This window comes from Sebastes umbrosus, chromosome 7 (genome assembly GCF_015220745.1).
Source record: "Sebastes umbrosus isolate fSebUmb1 chromosome 7, fSebUmb1.pri, whole genome shotgun sequence".
In the NCBI taxonomy this organism is placed as follows: Eukaryota; Metazoa; Chordata; class Actinopteri; order Perciformes; family Sebastidae; genus Sebastes; species Sebastes umbrosus.
In genome coordinates, this window is record NC_051275.1 from 28,931,464 (window position 1) to 28,953,426 (window position 21,963).

The 21,963-nt window shown below is 40.0% G+C and overlaps 1 protein-coding gene across 2 annotated transcripts in view; it reads right to left on the reverse strand.

The window, feature by feature from the left end:
- Positions 1-9,722: 9,722 nt before the first annotated feature.
- The window catches only part of dpf1 (D4, zinc and double PHD fingers family 1), a 56,286-nt gene continuing 44,045 nt past the window's right edge, over positions 9,723-21,963 (reverse strand). For both annotated transcript variants that reach the window (XM_037776138.1, XM_037776137.1), the window contains exons 10-12: positions 18,496-18,608; positions 17,696-17,777; positions 9,723-15,676 (exon numbers count right to left, since the gene is read on the reverse strand). In XM_037776138.1, coding sequence (XP_037632066.1) covers positions 15,606-15,676; positions 17,696-17,777; positions 18,496-18,608 — 266 coding nt within the window. In that variant the 3' untranslated portion in view covers positions 9,723-15,605. The remainder of the gene's footprint in view (positions 15,677-17,695; positions 17,778-18,495; positions 18,609-21,963) is intronic.

The following is a 21,963-nucleotide window of genomic DNA, read 5'->3' on the forward strand; positions in this document are numbered from 1 at the left end:
TAATGACAACAAAAAGCACACAAAATAAACAGAAAAACTAACCAATCAGTAGACAACAATCCAATAAAAACAAATAATATAAATACAAAATAAATAAATATTATATGCTAAGATAAGATTTTATTGAGCCATAATTAATACTTAACTTCTAAAATAATTAAAATGAGTTCCACCTTTCCCAGCTGCAACATTAAAGTGATGCACACATTAATGCATCAATAATTATAGAACAATTATATAATATACATTATTGTGAAATGAGCCATTCTGAAAAAATTTTACTTTTACTTTTGGTATTTTAATTATATTTTGATGCTTTTGTACTTTTACTACTGTGAGTAAAAGTTTAAATGCATGACTTTTACTTGTAACAGAGTATTTCTACTCTGTGGTATTGCTACTTTTACTAAAGGGTACTTCTTCCGCTAGTTTTAAAGCCTTTTAAAATCCTGCTTTTACATGTATTGCATGAGTAATAATAATCTAATGATATAGTATATAATAGTATTCTCTATTGAGCCTTTTTTATTTTTGATCGGAGTACTTCCACCACTGGTTTTAAAGCCGGTAGTGTAAGTCAGGTATTGCCTAATACTCTATGAAATCAAGAACACTTCCAGTAAACAACTGTCTATTTTTAGCAGCTGTCTAATTCCTTGGATACTTGTTTTTTTTACTGTAAGTCAGACAGGGAGTTACAGCTTAGTGGTGATGCTGAGATGAGACATTTAAGGGGAATGGTTGTTCCACTGCATTTGACGAGTATCTGACTCTATTGATGAGTTCTATTATAAACTCTGCTGTTCATTCCTGTTATTTGATTTCAATTTCACCTCCTGGAATATTGACAACATGTGCATTTGGCCGGATTCACTCACAATCTCCCACAGCCAGCTTTAGGTTAGATAACACCCAGATATCTGTTCATGTGTTGTTTTTCCCACGGTCACATCACAGGGTTATGTGCGAACCTCCCATGTGGACTCCTCCCAGCTCTCTAACTTACGTTCACTTCACACAAAACTCCTCTAAATGCGTGAAGAATTTCCTATACTTATCTTGCTCTATGTGCCCAGAGAGGTCAGGAGGTCAGCAGTTTCAGCTACAGAGTCGCTCATTCTTTGAGCATGTAAGTCGATCTGCATCCTGCTGTAGGACACATCAACAGACTCTCAAAATGAAAACATTTCTCCAGTACACTATGCTTTATTCAACAATTGTTTGGGCCATCATGCCTCCATCAGTCAACTTATGGATCACATAGATACTAAGTGTACGAAATAATTTAATATTTATATAAATAAATTTCAAGAAAAGCTCGATCATTTTACAATCAACAGTGATGCAACAAATAAACGTTTGAAAGAAAGATGGGGAAATACATAAAAATAACTTTTTTTATACAAAATGTTTTTCAAGAATGTTTTTAATCCTTTCGGAAACTTTTTTATTTATTTAGTGAGAGACAAAATTCAGCCTCTCTATTAGGTTTAGAAATTTGTTTAGGGACTTTAGGACACTTTCACAAGTTTGTTTGGCTAGTCCGAATCAGAGTGGAAATTGATACTTGTGGTTATTTTTCGATTTAGACTGGTTCGGTTTCGCAGTGCACAAATTAAAGTGGACTAAATTTAAAAAATGAGGTGCGTGTAGGAAGGAGCAAATTCATCTTTTTCATCTTTAGAACTGCCACTTCTTCGCAGTGAATCGCAGACTCTGAAATTAAGGCAGTCAATGTTTTTTTTACTGATCCCAAATCCCTTCTCCAGTTTATCTCGAATAACTTCACTATTTTTGTGGACTTTATTTAGCATATTCTGTATGTTCTCTTCAGCCCAGATGTCAAGCAAACATCAGACTTCTGCAGAAGTCCAGGTCTGTCCTCTCTCACTCATATTAACCTGTCGTTTACCTGTGTCCATCCCAACAAATGCCCATACAGGCAGGCTGCATTTTGGTTCACTTAGTCTAAGACCACCTCTCGCAAGCGGTCTCTGACCGGTTGTTTTGGTCAGAGTAGGATTACTGCGTTCACAACCGCCAAAACCAGGGGTCAGCAACCTTTACTATCAAAAGAGACAACAAAATTATAATAATCAGTCTGGAGCCGCAAAACATTTGAACATTGTGATGAAGGTAACACGGTTTATAGTCTAAGTATATAGTATATAAGTCTAATGCAGTGAGGGCCAAAGAGCAAATGTACTACAGAGTATTAGGGCCACATTGAGGGGGAAAAAATCGGAGATTTACAGAATAAAGTCATAATATTACGAGAAAAAAAGTCGGAATATTACAAGAATAAAGTCATAACTTCATAATATTATTACTTTATTCTCATAACACTACAACTTTTTTCTCTTAAACTTCTGACTATTTTCATAATATTATGACTTTATTATCGAAATCTCTTATTTATTTATTTTCTCAATTTGGCCCTAATACTCCGTCGTGCCATAGACCTACAACAATGATAAATAAAAATGAAAATGTAAACAAAAAACAGTTATTAATTTCCATTTTTTAAAATCCACAGGGAGCCACTGGAGAGGGGCTAAAGGTTGCAGACCCCTGGCCCAAACGAACCGCACCAGAGTTTGATTAAAACAGACTAAACGTTGGCTTGTGAAAGCGCCCTTAAACAGAACAACACTCCAGCTACACTTGTAGTATACAGAACAACAGACATGATCTGATTACTGCTGTTGCCATGCAACAAAATTATCCTGGGTTTAAATCTCTGGCTCTGTCTAAATTAGAAGTATAATTTCCGCTTAAAACTGGAGCTAGTTTATGGATGCTGTTCTGCCCTCTGCCCCTAAACACTTCAAAAATGGGTGAAAATCTGACAATGACTTTCCCTAGAGAGCCATCAATGAATTTTAACACGATTTATAAAGTTATTGTCAATCCTTAAAATCATTTTGAATAAAAGTGGCCGACTGAAGGTTGAATGATATTGAACTGGAGTAAAGCAACAGAGGCTGGTTGATGCCAGAGAAAACACACACACAACATCAGGGATAAGATAAAGAGAGAGTGGAGCTTTATTTAATCAGCCTTGCATTTTCCCATTACTCTGCTGACATTCATTTTTCACATTTACAAACATCTCACAGACTGCAAGAAAGTAAACGGCAGCACACAATGTTGTAACTGTGTTTTCTCAGGGTAATTGCTTTATTATTAAGGGAAATAAAATTAACATAGTAAGTAATGATCCATACTATTTGGCTTTCTATCTAATTGCGGATGTAAAATAGTGTAAACATCCAGAGAGGGAAGAAAATGCAGCCGAACTAAAGACTTAGAAAATAATAAAAAAAAATGGGAAAAAATCAAAAGCATTTTATTTACAAGACTTTATTAGCTGTTGTTGAAATAATGCACATTCAAACAGCAGCAATCAAATAAACAAACCACATATAAAATCACAGGAAACAATGAGCATCACGTTTTATTATTTTGCTCTTATTTGTATATTTCCACATTTATTTTCCTTCTCTTGTCATTTGAATTTAATTATGAATTAATGAATTCCATTTTTCCCTGTGCATGTATTTGATTGCAATACAGGTAAAGCAGGAATTACTTTCTATATTTGTATTGGGTAGTAAAACATAGATGTTGTTGCTGCAGTCGGCCTCTAGGTTGCAGTGTTGAATTGTGATTTCAAGTTCACCTTTTGAAGTAGGTTTCTTCTTTTGAACACGATTCCAGTGCAGATTATTCAAGTGTTCATCCACCTGGAAAATGCTCATTGTGCAAACTGATGATCCAATCACTGATAGGCTTCTGCGTTATCAACACTCAAAACAAGCAAATTACAGTTTTGTCTCGATAGATGGCTTCAAAGCCATAAAACACCTTCAAAGTGAGGACTGTGGCAGATAATCATTAAAGATGACACTCTGAATGACAAGAGGACGTATTAAACTGCCACTCTGATGGATTTTAGTAACGTCTTTTATGTTTTTGATTCGGCCCAGAAGTTAATTTGAGTGGACTGCATCTTTAATTGACTCGACTAGCGCTTTGTCGCTTGAAAAGATCACAGGGAGTTGGGTTCCCCAGACACAGATTTAGTGTAATCCTTGACTCAAAAGCATCCTCCGTCGCTGTCTGTCAATGAGAGGGGACTCGGTGTGGTGTGAGAGACGACAGACCAGGAGGCAAAAATCACTGTTTTACTGTAAGGCTGTTAAAATGGCACTGAAATCACCTTTCGATACAAACCCTCTTACAGTATGAGTCCAGGAAACCACGTGCTTTGATTTACATTGATCCTGGTCACTTGATTGATTAGCTAGTTAAACTGTTAATTAACCACTTTGATTGTTAATTGCCTTTGGGCTCTCTGGTTTTATAGATCCAATGTGGATAGTGGAGATTATTGTTATTGGGTGAATTTGTTAAGTAGGCAGCTTTTTAATTTGTCACTGGATATGGACTAAAGCACATTTGTTCACATTAATTGTCTTTTTAGGGTGCTATAGAGCCCTCTTTAACCAACTCTGTCTCCTACAAAAATTACGTTCTCATACAACTAAACTGCATCCTCTTTTTTTTTTATTATATTTTTATTGACACTTTGCAACAAACATACATGACATAATTTACAGATCCTGTATACATACACCACCCAAATATGTCTGTCTAAAATGCCGTATTTTAAGATTTGTTATACACATAAAAACAAACCTTGAAAACAACAGTATGAACAAATAGGGAGTGATCTTTTCATTATGATTTGTAAAAATAAAATCTGGCCTGTGAGGTGTTACATAGTTGACCCATTTGTCCCAGCGTGACACAAATAATTCCAGTTTATGGTTATCATATACTGTTATCCTCTCCATTTTGTAAATGTCCATTGTGATGTCAATCCATGTATTCAGAGCTTGGCTCTCCTGTGATAACCACTTCCTCGTAAGAGCCTTTTTACCAGCTACCAGCAATATATTTAATACATATTTGTCTTTTTTCAGCCATTCTTGAGGCATAAATCCAAAAAATAAAGTCTTACTCTCCATGGTAACATGACATATGAAAATATCTTGTAAGGCATCATGAATCTCTCTCCAATAATCTTGAATGACAGGACAATCCCAAAAAACGTGGTAATGATGTGCATTCAGATTTCCACAATTTCTACAGCAAGTTGGGGAGTTACCATCATAGTGGGATTTCCGAGAGGGTGTAATAAAATACCTTATCAGACCTTTCCAACTAAATTCCCTCCAATTTTGTGAGCTGGTACATTTCCATTGACATAACCATATTGTCGTCCATTCTTCCTCAGATATGATCATCTCTGCTTCCTTCTCTAAACTGCATTCTCAATTACGTTTCTCTCCTGGAATACGGTCACAGTTTTATGTGGTTGACGTTGTAAATTGAAACAAAATAACCGCAACAACACTACTTTGTTAGGTTTAGGTAACTACTAACTACTTGGTCATGATCATAGTTTGTCTAAAAACGACTACATAAGTGAACGCTGACTTTTATTTTCACACAGGACACAAACTGCGCCCTGTGTTTGTTTGACCCATCGACCTCATCTCCCGCCCGCCCATAGTGGACTTTCTCGCTTGTTATACTCGTTATTATACCTCCCAGCTTTCATTATTACACGGCTTTGTTGAATACTCAATTATTTTTGGTCAATTACGGCGTTCTACGGTCTGTTATTTCTTTGTAGCAGACCGTTGCTATGTATAACAGACCGTTGCTATGGGCGCAGTTCTGATGTCGGACTCTGGCGGACTGTTTTTGTGTAAAATTATTGATTTCTTAAGTAAGTAGCCATGTAATAAGCAGGATAATGTAGCTACCGGGTCATTTTTGTGAAATAAACCCCTTCAGTGCGATGCAAAACCCTGTCTGGGTTTATTTCACAACAATGACCAGCTCGCTGTACATTATCCCTTTTACATAACGGTCGCTCAATATACTACGTCAACTGCTCTCTGCGTCGCTCGTTGTACTACGTTGTACTATCATTACATTACGTATTTATGATACGTCCAAGACAAACGTAATCCGCAACAAAATATGTTTCCCTCCAAACGTAATTGAGAGTGCAGTTTAGTTGCATTGGAGACAAGCCTGCTTTAACAGCTCAAAAACATATTTAATATTGCTTTATTAGCTTGATACTTTAATGACTTCTCCTAATTTTATGAGAATAACTTATAAACGTGATTTTTTTAAAGGGACTGTATGTAACTTTTTACACTTATAAATCGTTTATTTTATTACCAATGTGTGAACAGGTTGTAACCTAACCTAAAAAATCAGACCTTCCGCGACTTTCTGGGTTTCCTCTATCAGACTGTAGACTGAAAAGTTAACGCTAGGATCAACGTCGGCCGGGCCTTCGATTCATGGAGGGACCTTCTTTTGTTAAGCTAACATTACTGCCAAGTGATTTAGCCGTCAATCACGTTCAGTCTCGTGTGTGTGTGTTGCCTCACTTTTTTGACCGATGCTTGCTCGCATCTACGTAGTGTGAGCGTGAGCAGCAAGACGCTGACTGACATTGGTGTCACTGTTAAAGGGGACATATCATGCTCATTTTCATGTTCATGTTTGTATTTGGGGTTTCTACTAGAACATATTTACATGCTTTAATGTTCAAAAAACACAATATTTTTCTCACACTATCTGCCTTAATATACCTGTATTCAGCCTCTGTCTGAAACACTCCGTTTTAGTGCATTTCAACGGAATTGCGTTGCTAGGAAACAGCTTGGGTCCATGTTTACATCCTGTCTGCTGATGTGATTAACATACACTGCAACAGGAAATAAACTGGGACACATTTAGTATGTTTACGTTTAAAACTGTGTAATGGTCTAAATATTGTATATTTGTGACATCACAAATGGACAGAAATCCTAACGGCTTGTTTCAAAGGCACAGTTTCTGAATACGGGCTTTGTGTATTTCTCCATGGATTGAGTGTTTTGATACTTTCACAGTATTTATATATAACTTAAACCTGCTTTATAATATAAAAGACATGAAAATCGCACTTTTTACAATATGGGACCTTTAAGCGATTTCTGATTCTTACATCGAGTCCCTTTAACTGATATGTTTCCAAAATCCATCATAGAAAGTGATGTATTACTCCTGTAATGAATAAATCGTAATATCGAATCGCAATTCTTGTAGAATCGTAATACTTAGAAATAAAAATCGCAATACATGTCGAATCGGCACCCAAGTATCGTGATAGTATCGAATCGGGAGATACAGTAGGTGAATCGTCCCAGCCCTAATAAACGGCTCATTCTGAGGTAACAAAAACACAACGACTCTTAATTTCAGGTGATTATACGCTAATGAAAACATACTTATTATTATTATTATATTAAATTTCTGCCAGTAGATCCCCCTAAATGTTGCACACTGTTCCTGTAATAATCAATTGGACCAATTGGTCTTCTTTTCTTGTTTTTTTTGGGGGGGGGTTGGGGGACAGGTGAAAGGGCGCCTGTAATTCAGTTTAACATTGGTTTGTGAATTTTCAATTCAAATTTTCCCTATCAGCAAAATATATCCGGTGGCATTTGGCAAAACATGCACAGTTTGGTACAATTTTGGTATGACTTGTTGAAGTGCATTATCTCGGCCTTCATATTATAGTTTCAGACAGTGAAAGTAGTTCTTTCTGCAGCGCTGCTGCTGCTGCTGCTGAGGAGGCAAAAAGGTGAGACTGCATCCCTCCACACACTTACCTCTCTGTCTGCTCCAAGGACAGATGGCCAGACACACATCTCATCCCAGACAGAAGAAGGAAAGAGAGGAATTCAATCATACACTATAACCCCCCCCCCCCCCCCCCCCACCCACCCACCAGCACATTTCCCAATATCTTCTCCCCCTCCACTCCTCCCCCAATCCCCCTTTATCATTTTCTCTCATTCTTTTTTCATCTTTTTAAGTCGCTTCATTTCAGATGCATTCATACATTTCCAATATCTTTATGTATGAGTCTGTCTGCCTCCCTCCTCCTCTTCCTCACCTCCCCTTGCCCCTTCCCTTCCTCCCACCCCATTTCCTCTCTCCCCCTCTTTCTTTCTCTTCCTAACCTCCTTCTCTACCTCCCCCATTCTTTCTTCCTCCCTTCTTCCCTATCTTCCTCCCTCCATTCCCTCCCTCCATCCCATTACTGTAATCCATCACTCTTCCATCAGCCACCATGCAAACAGGCCTCCTGGTTACCATAGCAACCACCTCCGGCCCGGCAGTGCGCAGCCCCTCTCTGATTGGCTGGCAGGGCCTAGGCAGTCTCAGTCTGTCTGGGAGATGTGGTAATTGGCTGGGAAGTCATACACACACACATGCACATACGCACACACACACACACACACACACATTACATATACACACACACACACACATAGTACAGTACTCACACATTGAGGTACAGTATACACATCCTCGCATATGCACACATTTAAACACACTTGTGCTTACTCTGGGCCTAAATAAATATACATACACATATTCTGTTGGGTATTGAGTGGAAAACACACACACACACACACACACACACACACACACACATACACACACACACAAAGAGTGCATAAACATCTTCAGAGATATGAAAGGGAGACTGGGGTCAGAGTAATGAAGCTCATAAGAAGATGGGGGCTCTAGGCTGTGTGTGTGTGTGTGTGTGTGTGTGTGTGAGTGTGCACACTGTACAGTATGTGTGCAAAATTGCATGTTTGTGTGCATGCATGTCTGAGTGTGTGTGTGTGTGTGTGTGTGGCACACTGGCGTTTGTGTGTGGGTTTCTGTATGCACAGGATGGCGGGGGTTGGGGGTGTAGTGCAGGATTTTGGATAAGGTTGGAGCTCTGCCAAAGGATGGATGGAGGAATTGGTTTTTCGCGGAGTATATTGTTAAAAATACCTATATTCCCCTAAGGAACCAAGTGTGCACTAGTTTTCGGTTTTCTGGCTTCTTGAAGGAAGCAGGGAAGGAGGAAAAAATGGAATTGTTGATCAGCTTGACTTCACCCTGCCGCTGTTGCTCAGCCAGGTCTGGCCAACACAGCAGCTATGATGAATGTCTCATCTCCAGGAATACATCACAAATAGCAAAACTGTACCTGCCCTGAATAGCAAAGTGTATTCTCTTCTGCACTGTTGTTGGAAAACAATTGCGGACAACGGGGCTCTTTTGTCCCCCCCATTCTCAGTTTTGCAGGCCAGCTATAGAAGCAAAACAATGCTGTCCCCTTAATCTTTTGTTAATCCACAGCCAATTTGTTCCTTTTTCAAACACATGAAAAGGTTAGAATATTTTTGGAGTGCGCTGCAGAAAAGAAAAATAAAGGTTCTTGTGAATGTGTTTTAGCCACGACGTGTGTTTAAATTGGAAATAATGATTAGTATTCAGATTTGCTGACTTTGAACATGCTGCTTTGATAGATTTGTATCTGTACAGTGAAAAGAGAAACAAATGTTGGCCTACAATTAGCTGCATATAAGGGAAGATTGTGTGGGCTAGAAAGTCATCTCTACCTGGAAAAAAAGGAGTTAAACAGACTAGTATGCTGCCCTAGTTGGCAACAATACAGACACCCAGACGAGCAGACTGACTGCTGTCCAAAAACACACACATATTCAGTGATTTATACAACAGCAACTAGAGCAAATAAATGCACACGCACAAACACGCACACGCAAAGGTAGAGGTCATTTTTCAATCTCATCTTTTTAATGGAAAAAAATGAGTCAAGGGAAGAGAGAAAAAACTGGGTAAATTGAGAAAGTCGGATGAATTCACAGAGAATGACTGACAGCAGTGATGACAGCAATGCGGTCACAGTCCACATTTCAAAGCATTCCCAGGTACCAGACAGAGAAAGAGAGAGAGAGAGAGAGAGAGAAAGAGAGAGAGAGGGAGGGAGGGAGGAAAGAAGGGGAGGGAGCGGGGGTTAAAAAATGTCCAAGAAGATTTCATCTTCCTCTCAAGGTAAAAAATACAAATTAAAAACTCATCTTTATCCAGTGTTGTTTACAACAGACAATCACGTTGAAAAAATGTGAAGATTAAAAATAAAAAGTGCACCCGCACTCACACACATACATACTTACAATTAGTTTCTTATTTTTGGGAAATCAAAAAAAAAAAAAAAGTGCAAGCAAGATCACAGAACGACAATTTACAAGAGAGGCGGCCCAAAGTCTCAACTCTCTGGCCGAGCCACCCCAAACAGCCTAAAATGGGTGGCGGGGGGATGAGGGGTAATGGCGTCAACTTGACTCCTGGAGGTTCCTGGTGCGGCTTTGTTTGACACCCCGACCCCCATCATCACCACCACCTTGGTTTGTCCATTTGTACAAAGGGAAGGCTCAAGTTTCATTTAATAATCACACTGATATACCCACCCTTCCAAAAACCCCAACATGGCTGCCCCACCCTCCCCAGATAGTACAATCAAAATGAGTTTGACTTCATCGAGCTTCTCCTATTAAGTGCCAGGAAAGCTCCCAATATAAAGGCTTTTCAGTTACCATCGACATCATCATCATCATCATCATCATCATCATCATCATCATCGTCCATCCACCACACAAACATTTCTATATTGATTAACATCAACATCTATTTCATCCTCAAACTATTTCCACTCAGACACACTTCTACTCTAGATGTTAGCTCTGATTGGTTAATGGAAATAAACAGTATTTGATTGGATACTACTGGTTTCGTTGGCAAATGGAGAGGCGAAGTCCTTCCTTTTCCAGTGGACCGCCATGAGACCTTATTTCGGAAAAAAATATGTACGGTAGTTAAAGGTGAGAGACAAATCATTTTTGGATCCTGTTTGAATTGCGCCATGAATCGCACATATGATGTTTGTCAATTTAAAAGATAATTTTGCAAGTCAAGACAGTCGCAGTTTGTCGTAAAACTGTTGAAGTATAAGACTATGAAAATATGTAATTAGAAAGACTACACACCCAAATGTGGTGTAAGTGACGTCTCTCTCGCTTAAGCTACGATTCCTGTGTGTTTCTTACTGGGATCAGTGGGCAACCTCCGGGTCCGAGAAGTGAAGCCAATGTGGAAGTGCCTTAAATTTGCATTCTTTCTAATAGCCAGCAGGGGGCGACTCCTCTGGTTGCAAAAGGAACTCACATTGTATAGAAGACAATGGAAGGGGAGGGACTTCGCCTCTCTATGAAATACTGACTTAACACACTGCATAATGAAACAGCATTCTTCTTTATCCAAGTGCTTTGTGTTAAATGTGTACAAACAAGTACACTGTTGTCGTCATCTGTACTCATCACATTACAATCCTCTAGCAGTGCTGCGCCATGCAAGTGGTTCCACTGAGAAGAAAATGTCTGCAGAATATTAATTATAATAATAATTCACTATTTTGGTTCGGTTTGCTTATCTCTGACCTTCCAGTAATCATAAGTGGTTATACACACACATACAGACACACACACACGCACACGCACATACACACAGAGGCATTAAACACACTTGGGGAGCAAATGCAGCCACGCTGTGCAAAATGTGAAAAGACACAGATTCCAAAAAAACATACAAGGAAACAAACAGGAAATGAACATAAGTTAAAGGTTATTTCTCATCGTCGTTTAAAAAAAGCAATACTGACAATATCAAAATATGAAATCAGAAACATTTCAGGTGTCATTCATGCATCAGTGGAGTCACATTGAATTGAGGGTAGCACAGTATTTGCACCTAATGTCTTTCTGTATCAGATGGCAAACACAATTACAGTTCAGGTACATTCTCACAAGCCATCTGATCCTGCGAGTTTCCATTTAGAGACATGATGCAGCATTAAAATGAGATGCTCATTCAAACCAAAAACAACTGAATTTGACCTGTTTCATACTTTGATATGTACATAAGAATATGAAATACTGTATGAAATGGAAATTCCTTGATTTAATCCTCTATTTACAGCTATTGTCTCCAAGCTTAAAGCTCACACATCATTGGATCGATGTCTTCTCTTTCCTATCAAACAATCCAGAAAAAAACATCCTCGTAAATCAGCACTTTAGCTGTCTTGTAATGTGCCCATTAAATTTGCCTTGAGAAGTCCAGTTAAACTGGTTGAGGATAACATAATGGGCCTTTGGGTTAAAAGAAAGAAAGAGATTTTTCTCAGTGCAAGCTCACAAATACACATGCTGGCTGGCTGACTAGATTAATCCCATTATGACACAGGCTGTTCTCATACAACGTCCGTAGTTATACCTACGAAAAGTAATGCACTGTAATTCGTATAAATACCACAAAATCAATTTGTAATCGTGAACCAGGAAGTATAAAGAGCAACAAACGCCCGCATTAGGAGACGGTTGGGGTGGATGAGAGGGTCAAAAGACACTGGACTTTCGTCCAGGAGACCGATGTTCATGTCCCTGGTGAAACCAGAAGTCAACGTTGGTTTATTTGTTCCATAACTTCCGTACTTAAGTTACACCACCATAGTCATTTCAACCCAAACGTTGACTTATTTGTTACGGAACTTTCGTACTTAAGTAACGTCACTTCCGAAGTTATTTTGATCCAAACGCTGACTTATTTGTCACTTAACTTTCGTACTTAAGTAACGTCACTTCCGAAGTTATTTTAATCCAAACGTTGACATATTTGTCACTTAACTCTCGTACTTAAGATACGCCACTTCCGAAGTTATTTTAACCCAAACAAGTAGTGTTTTTGCCTAAACCTAACCAAGTGGTTTCCTGTGAAGACGGAAGTTTATTTTGAAAAGACTGTATGCATGTAACGAGTGGAAATTGACACGTGTTGCTGGATATTCGTAGGAATACGTAAAAAAATGAGGAATAACTTTTCGTAAGATATCACACAAAGCGTTGTATGAGGACATATTGTATCACAAACTCAGCCTTAACATTTTAGCTTGTCTTCAAATGCTGATTTATTCTACTGGATACTAACGTGCAGAGCAGACTGGCAGGTAGCAGAATTCTTTTAAACATCTCTTACCAAGTTTCACTCTAACAAAACTCATGTTTTGCAGGACACAAACATGATTTCACTTGGCGAGAAACAGAGCTGGCAAGCTAGCATGCTAAACCTGCCATGGGACTTTGACTTTAACACCAATGACTTCACTCATACTTGGTACCCTCGCCAAGCCCAAAGTCAGATCAAAAAGTATGTTATTAAAGCTGAAGCTTGTGTATGTCGCTCGAGTGTGCACGTTAGAACAGAAGCAGTGCACTTACTGTTGCCATATTTTGGTGTTACTCTGACTGTTTGGATGTAAATATACAGTAGAGAAGTGGATTAAGTTACAGGAGTGGTTTAGTATCTGCTAAAAGAAGCCGTTCAATGTGAAAAGTGTTACGTGTTTGATCCTAAAAGGGCATATTTCGGGTGGAGTATCGCTTTAAGCTAGTAACAAAGGGCTTAGCGTTTCTGCTAACATATAATCAATGACCCTCGACACAGTCAGTGTGTGGTGGTGATATTTATCACAGATTTGTTGTCCTGAATGTTATGCAGTAAAATAAGAGGGTTGTGAGAGGAAAAAGGGGAAAAATAGGAATAAAATGCACATGTTACTATGAAGTTAATGATTTTAAATGGAATTACATTTGGCGAGGAGATCATAACTCCATGTTTAGGATTTGAACTTGACGTTAAGACATTGTTTGACATTTTGGGAAATACACATATTCACTATATTGCCAAGAGTTATATGAGAAGATTGATACCACTGCCATATCTGTCCGATTAATATGAAGCTAAAGCCAGGAGACAGTTAGCGTAGCTTAGCATTAAGACTGGCTCTATCCATAGGTAACAAAATCACCTCTAAAGGTGTATGTCATTTATTTAATCTGTACATAAACCAAAGGGTAAAAGTGACAAGTTATGTTTTTTACAAGGGGGTTATGTGATGGACTAATTCTTGGCGGGCACAGTGGTTTCTTGGAGTTGCTGCCAAGAAATAGTCTGGCACATAGCCCCTGTAAAACCATAACTTGTCTTTTGTACACTTTGATTTCCGTATTTATTAGCCAAAATGTCAAACTATATCTTAAACACTTGCTGGTCTTGACTCAGAACTTAAGTGCCAAGACTTGAGGCTTGTGACTTGCAAAACAATGACTTTGTCAGAATGCCTGAACAGGTAAATGCTGTCTTTCCTTACATTCACATCACCTCAAATCCTCTTAACAGATACCACCTAGCATGGAGCCGGCTACAATTACTGTAGTACTCAGATAAACTCACACAAACAGACACACAGGCACACACACAGAGTTTAAAACACACCCAGTTTTGGCCAAAATAGTTCATATCACAAACACATTATTGCGAATTAAGTGTGCTTTCTTTTCAATTTCAATTAAAAGTCTTTTTAAAATAACAACATGCAAATGAAAAAAAAACAATAAAATAAAAAAGGAATCATAAAAAAGACGTTTTTAGGCCTCAGCATGGGCCGCACAAAGTTCTGCATTGTCCACACATCAATCCTACATTCTTAACACACAGATAATACACACCAAGCACCAGGAGCGTTTCAGTCTCACGTTGGCTTCACAGTCATTGTTTCATAGAAGGGAAGGGCGATTTAAAGGTCAGGTAAAGGATTTGTGAGCGATGCTAAGCCTAAGTTGTCATTTTTAAATACACTGTTTGATCAGAGATAGCTGATTAGAGAAAAATCCATCTCCCCTCTCATCCGAGGATCACATCCGAACACAATAAAACCTCCGGTGTCAATCCCAAAAAAATGCATCATTAATTTGTGGAAACCCCATGCAAGGAGAGAGGACGCGGTGAGGTCAAAGATGTGTCTTGTTGAGTTCCCGACCAGATGCTCATTGTTTTGCCAGTGAGAGGAGTTTTGAAGTAAATGGAGAATCAGTTTGAATTCTGTACAATTCACTCCCCTTTGAAACAGGGCAGCGAGTCCTGCAGACAAACAGTGGAGCAGAGTTCAATGTCTCAGCTCTGCTGTACAGGGTAAAGGACAGAGGGAGTAAATGAAATTTTGGTTAGGTGTATATTTCACAGTTGGCTAACACTGAAACCTACTGCTCCATGGTTATCCAGGGTCTTCCAAGCCCTGTCCTCGGCCTAACACCTATCCATCTTATTAATTCTCTCTTACTACTTGACTGAGTTGCAGCTGAAGATCATTAGGGCTCTTCCGAGGGCCCTTAAGAGGGTTCCTGTGGAGTAGTATGCCTCTGAAGTGCCCTTGGCAGGCTGGAGTGTGTGTCTCGCTAGCAAACTTATTGCCAGCTGATGAATTCCTCTGCAGTGTTGTTCGGGAAGGTGGTGGTCGGGGGGGGTCAGGTCAAGCATCAGGGAATGTGGTGAGTGACACATGAGGACGGACGTTGGTTTGCCGCTGGTTCAAGAATGGTTGCAGCGCTGTGGGTGCCGAAGGTCACTAGGACGGATTGTAGTGGAAGTGGCGGCGAGTAGATCAGAGGAGGAGGAGGGGGGGCAGCTGAGGCACAGAGAGGGGTGACGAAGAGGTGGTTTGGGAGAGGATGAAGGGCCGAGAGGATGAGGCGCAGCTCCGCAGATTAAGTGAGGGTGATGTAGGCTGAGGCCTTCTCCTTCAGGTGTCTCAGACACAGATGGCAGCTCCAGCTCCCTAACAACACACACACACACACACGCAGAGTACATCACACATCGGAAGTTCAATCACTGCTATTGTAAAGCCTGGTGGATTAATCCCTCATTTCAGACAGAGCGTTAAGTAATACTGTAAATTAAAGCTCCATGTTAAAACACCACATGCTGTGCTTGTGGATTGCGGATGCAGGGGATTTGACAACTAGTTGGGTTTGGATTTGAGCGTGGGATTTGTGACATTAATTAAACATCGACTTGAGATGGATGCTAAAATGAATACTCTCAGTGTACGAAGACCCCTGCTGCATTACGCCTAAAGGTGTTCACAGTATGTATAAAAATATACGTCCATGTGAGAACGGCGTCAGGTCTCTGCTTGAGATTAAACCTAAAATAACCGATTGCTGCTGAATCTCAAAACTGTTTCATGTAAATCAAAAGCGTTTGCATGTGTGGGCAGAGCATGACACTGTTAGTGAGTGTTGAACACAAGTGCCACTGCTACTGTATGTTCAGCCAAGTGACACTTTTGCCATGGAAACAGATTATCTTTTTCTACTACTCATTTCCATGACAACAACGCCATCAAACATCCTGATGCAGCCATCTTGTGTGTGTAGTAGGGTTTAATTTGAACAGATGTACCTGCTCCATTTCCGTGATGATGGCCACACTATCAGGGCCGTTAGATGTTCCCACAAAGACATGCAGATTCATAATGAGTCCTGAGGGTTAAATTCTTGTTTTATTTTCAATACCTAAAATGTCAGCAGAGGGATAGATGGACTGTTTTGACTGCAGGTCTCACTCCTCACTGTGATTGTCTTCAGACAGTTAAGTCTGTACAAACAAAAGTGTTCTCAGATGAGTTTCCTTGGGCTGTGCTGTGACCAAATACAGGTTCATAAGTCCTTCATATGAACTCCATGTGTGCAGTATCTCTTGATTATAATGCTTTTATTCATTAGGGCTGTACCCAAATATTCAACTATTCGGTTATTTGTTCGTTTGGTAGTTAATAGATTTTTAATTTTGGTATTCGGTGATTTGTTGTTGTTGTTTCTTTAACCCCTCAGGATTAAAAACATGCTTAAAACATACCAGACCTTTTGGAAAATGCCTCTTATTCAATAACAAATAACAATACAAAAATCGTCTACTAGAATAACAGAATCCTTAAAAATGAACGCCTTTAATTAAACCTAAAGACACGTGTTACAGCGCTATGCTGTCCATCTCAGCTGAGAATGGAAAAATTGAAAAAACGGGCCAAGAGCCCTCATCGCCGTTGCTTATGTCGAAACGAAACACGAAAGGGAGGAAGCCTCCACAGGCTGCATTATACACGGACCACTGCCCGGATTGAGGGTTTCAGGGGGAGAGGGCTCGCAAACAGGACTTTGAGGTACGTCTACACTCGCACACACAGAGGGATGAGGAGAGGAGACGCTTAGCACGGACACAACAGCCTCAAAACGGCGCCGTTTAGCGGGAGAGGGCCCGTAAGACGCTGTGCACGGACAGAGGCGGGTGTGCCTGTCCACAGAAGGCGTAAAAACAAAACTCGTGGACTCATCATGACACATTTTTGATCAAAAAAGCATGTGTGGGGGAGGCTTCTGATTATGTGACAGAGGAATTGTGCTGCTTTAATGATGAGTCCGTGCTGCCTACTAACCGTGAGGTTAAAGCGTGGGTTTGTTTTCCTTTTATAACCCACACCCACCCACCCTGTTACGAGAGCCAATTCGCACCGCCCGACCACCAAAAATATGCGTTAATCAACCACCGACCGACCCGGAAACCGCCAACTTTATGCTGAGGTCTGAGACAAGGACAGAGACAAGCGGACTCACTGACATACGTGAAATGACCACGACCTCTTGACAGTGCATTACGCAATATTTTCTCGTAGGAAAAGTTCACCTGCGGTCTCCGGGGCTTTGAATATTCGCTTTTGATTACTACCGAAGCCCCGCAGCCCAAAAAATGGTATTCTGGACAGCCCTAGTATTCTTCTTATCGTTATACATACCCTCTGGTGGTTCAGACATGGGAGGACTCAGACAGTACATGTGGTAGCCTCTGTCACAATCATCACAGAACAACAGCTGGTCCTAGAACAGAGGAGAACATTCACATAAACAGATGTTCTTATGTGGGATGTGAAAGGACACAACAGCATGAATTTGATGTGTATAGTGCTTGAAGATATAATTCAAAGGGTTGAGGTGTGTTATACATATCCTTTGGTTGTTTTTAAATTGTGAATCCAAATATCTATTTGAAACGTTGTTAACCATGTGGACTTTTATTTTGTTGGATAGTAATAATAAAAACAAAAAAGAGAGAATCAACAACTTCCCTTCACAGATATTTATTCTCGTAAAGGCTAGAAACAATAATAACCTGCACTGTGACTTTATTATACCTGCTTACTCTTCAGGGATTTAAAAAAACAGGTAGACATCTATGTATCTTTGAAACTCTCTCACGGGCCGGTTTCATCCCAGTGGGACCAATTGGGCAACAGTATAGTCCAGTGGTCAACCTTCAGCCTGAGGGATCAAACCTTCATGCACTCTGAGAGCAGCCAGTGAATCTAAATTAGCTCCTGGAGAACGTGGATTCCCTTAAGGATAAATATCAGTATCCCCTAAACTTGCTCTAGCTATAAAATACTGTATAAAACCTACATTTATGCAATAAGGTTTTCTAGCATTATGTAGTACAGTATGTTATATGTGTGTGCATGTGTTTGTGTGTGTGTGTGTGTGTGTGTGTGTGCAGCCACATGTGTTCAGAGTTAGCATGTAGTATAAAGTGAGATCCTACGTCGTTCTCAGAGGTGCCACACAGACTGCAGGACTTGCACTCGATGCACTGCCAGCGATAAGTCCTCACCGCAGCCGTCATGTTCACTGTGAACTGCAGACAGGACGGGTGGCCTGAGTGCACACACACACACACACACAAACACACACACGCACACACACACACACACACACACACACAAGCACACGCCCACACAACGTTTTTCACCAGGGCTTTCTGTATTTTGAGGACAGTCATCCATCATCTACCTATTCTATCTATACGTCAGCTCCGTACGGGTGATTTATTTATATTTGAGGGGGAAACAATGGTGTGTTACAGATGTGAACATTACTTGAGATAGCTGACAGAATTTTTGGGCAGCATTTTTTCCTGTATTCAACATAGACTGTATATATATATATATATATATAGATGGATGTTGCATCTGCACTTCCTCCCACTGTTCAAAAGTGAAGCCAAAATATCCCGGATACGGGTAAGGAGGGTGAAAAGAGGAGATGTCACGCGTCGTCATTGCGTCTTGGGGTACAACACATGCGGAGCCTGCACTCGCCGAAATTGAGCCAATAGCAATGCGCGACCGCAGCTCCAGTTACATACCCGCATGTTTCATACCCCAAGACCCCAAGACCCGTGTCCCATTCTCTTTCAATAAGCCTTGGATACAGGGGCTGCTATCTTGAGATTGTAACTTCATTTGGAGCCAGAGTCTGTGCAGTAGTGATCGGGGAGGCTCGAGCCGCGGTATCGAGGTCCTGCCGGAGCCAATCAGGAGCCGAGCACGGCTGCAGCTTGTTAGCGTTAGCCACCTAGCTGCTCCATTAGCACCACGATAACTGTTTGGCTAGAAAGACACAACAAGTAAGGGATAATGTACAGCGATCCGGTCATTGTTGTGAAATAAACCCCAACACGGGGGGTGCTGCACCCTGACACGAAGCGAAAGGGTCTTACATCGCAACAATGACCCGCTAGCTGTACATTATCCCGCTTAGTACACGGCTGCTTACTGAAGAAATCAATAATTTGACACAAAAATGGTCCGCCAGAGTCCGACATCAGAACTACGCCCATAGCGACGGTCTGTTATACATAGCAACGGTCTGCTATAAAGAAATAACAGACCGTGGAACGCTGTGATTGACCAATCAGAATCGAGTATTCAACAAAGCCGTGTAATAACTAACCATAATATCTCTATAATTACAGCTATGATCAAATCTTCTATTGCACAGACTGGTGACGGTTATGGAAAGTTAAAGTTACATCTCCTCTCGTACGATTCCCAAGCCTCCGGCTCCACGACTACTTCACTCAGAGCAGCTGTCAATCACAGCTGTCAATCATGGCGTCTCATCCCCTTTTTATAGCATAAAATAACTAATTAAAACCAAACTTATCATAAAAATGAACACTTGGAACACATTTATTTCAGTCATCTGAGAAAAATTCTACCATAAGCTTACTGTTGATTTTATTTTGAGAACTACAAAAATATGTTGGAATTTCAATAACAAATTCCAGATGTAACATGACAATAGATTGTCCTTTTCCACTGTAGTTCACTTCCCTGCCATTATCTCTCCATTATCTTTCCCTGGTACTTGCTGTTACATGATCACGACAATAGAAAGTTATGTCATCCTCACGTCTCGACCTTCGTTTGTCTTCTTTGTGAGTGGTTATATATAAAGATGAGGACCATACCAATGTTTTGCATGCTGCAGCCCATTCACTACAAATCACGTACATCTTTTAAGTTCTTTATTTTTCAGATGAAAAAAAAAAAAACAGGTGAAGAAAAAATATGTATACAGTACATGCAATCAAGTAATAAGTACACAGATTCTGCACCATATACACTGCAATCTCTGCATGTATACATATAACCAGAATTTACAAGCACATCCAACAAACCAAAAACAAATGGGTTTATAATGGGAAAATAATAATACAACCGTGTTTTAAAAAAATCATACTTGAAGTCTACTCTTTACTGTTGGCCATTCACAACCACAATACACACTAAAGGAGACCGTTCTAAGCTCCCTGCAGCACATTGGACACGGTCTCAAAAAGAAGAAATAGACAATGGTTTATATCACAATTGTAAAGTAGGTTGTTGTACAACAAGCCGGGATTGAAAGGAGTGCAGCAAACAACATTCTGAACAATTTTGTGTTTTTTTTTGTGGTCAGACAAGAAGGTCACACCAAGATTACATTTTATTGAATTCATTCATATTTAAATGCCAAGGAATGTCTTTTACATGGCCACTTTAAAGGGATAGTTTGGGTGTTTTTAAGTGGGGTTGTTTGAGGTATTATTTATCCATAGTCAGTGTATAACCTACAGTAGATGACGGCTGGCACGCCCCCAGTTTGAAGAAGCAGACAGGAGTATCGACACGGGAGCGCTGCTGTGGACGCGGCCGGCAGCAAAACGCATTTTAGCCACCTAAAAGACTCACCTAAAAAAATATCAGTTTAAGTATACGGCGCTATATTTTTAATATTTTCACCCCTTTACCTTGCCGTCAGCCCTTTCCGATGGGGAACTGAAGCTGTTGTGTCCATCTATGCTCTTTCCAAAGCCACCAGACTCCATTGAAAAAAAACATTGATTTTACCTTGCTGAACACGGGAGTTGCTCGTCTACCGCTGCCTCGATTGGTTAGTTTGTTTGTGTTATTGTGTGACTTTGGTAAATCCGAACTAACACACTAAGTCACACAATAACAGACAATCATGGCAGCGGTAGACCAGCAACTCCTGTGTTCTGCAAGGTAAAATTACTGTGTTTTTCAATGGAGTCTGGTGGCTTTGGCGAGAGCACAGATAACGACTTCAGTTCCCCGTCGGAAACATAGACTGTATAGCTGTCTGACGGCAAAGTAAACGGTGAAAATATTATATTCTGTATTAAATATAGCGTACACTTAAACTGATATTGATTTTTTTAGGTGAGCCTTTCGTTTAAATGTTAAAAATACGTTTTGCTGCCGACCCCGTCCACAGCAGTACATTGCTTTGCTACTGTGTCGGTACACCTGTCTGTTTCTCCAAACTGGGGGCATGCCGACCGTCATCTACTGTAGGTAATACACTGTCTATGGATAAGTACCTCATACAACCCCACTTCAAAACACCCAAACTATCCCTTTAAATGAAAATAAGTGCCAGCGTGAAAGTTCATTCCTGACTTTGGAAACAGTAGTTTGACAAGACATGCCAGAGTGTTTATGCACTTCTGACGTACTGCAGAGCATGTATCATCATATTTATTGCATATACTGGGAGCTATATGCAATTTGTTAAACATCTAAAATTGTATCTCATGTGATTTATCTATTTGATATTCTTGATATTGTACAAAACTTTACAAAATTCAAAATCCTGTTCCCGACTATGTTTATAGTGTTACCATTCATGACAGATGGATTATATTGTATATAGAATATCACTT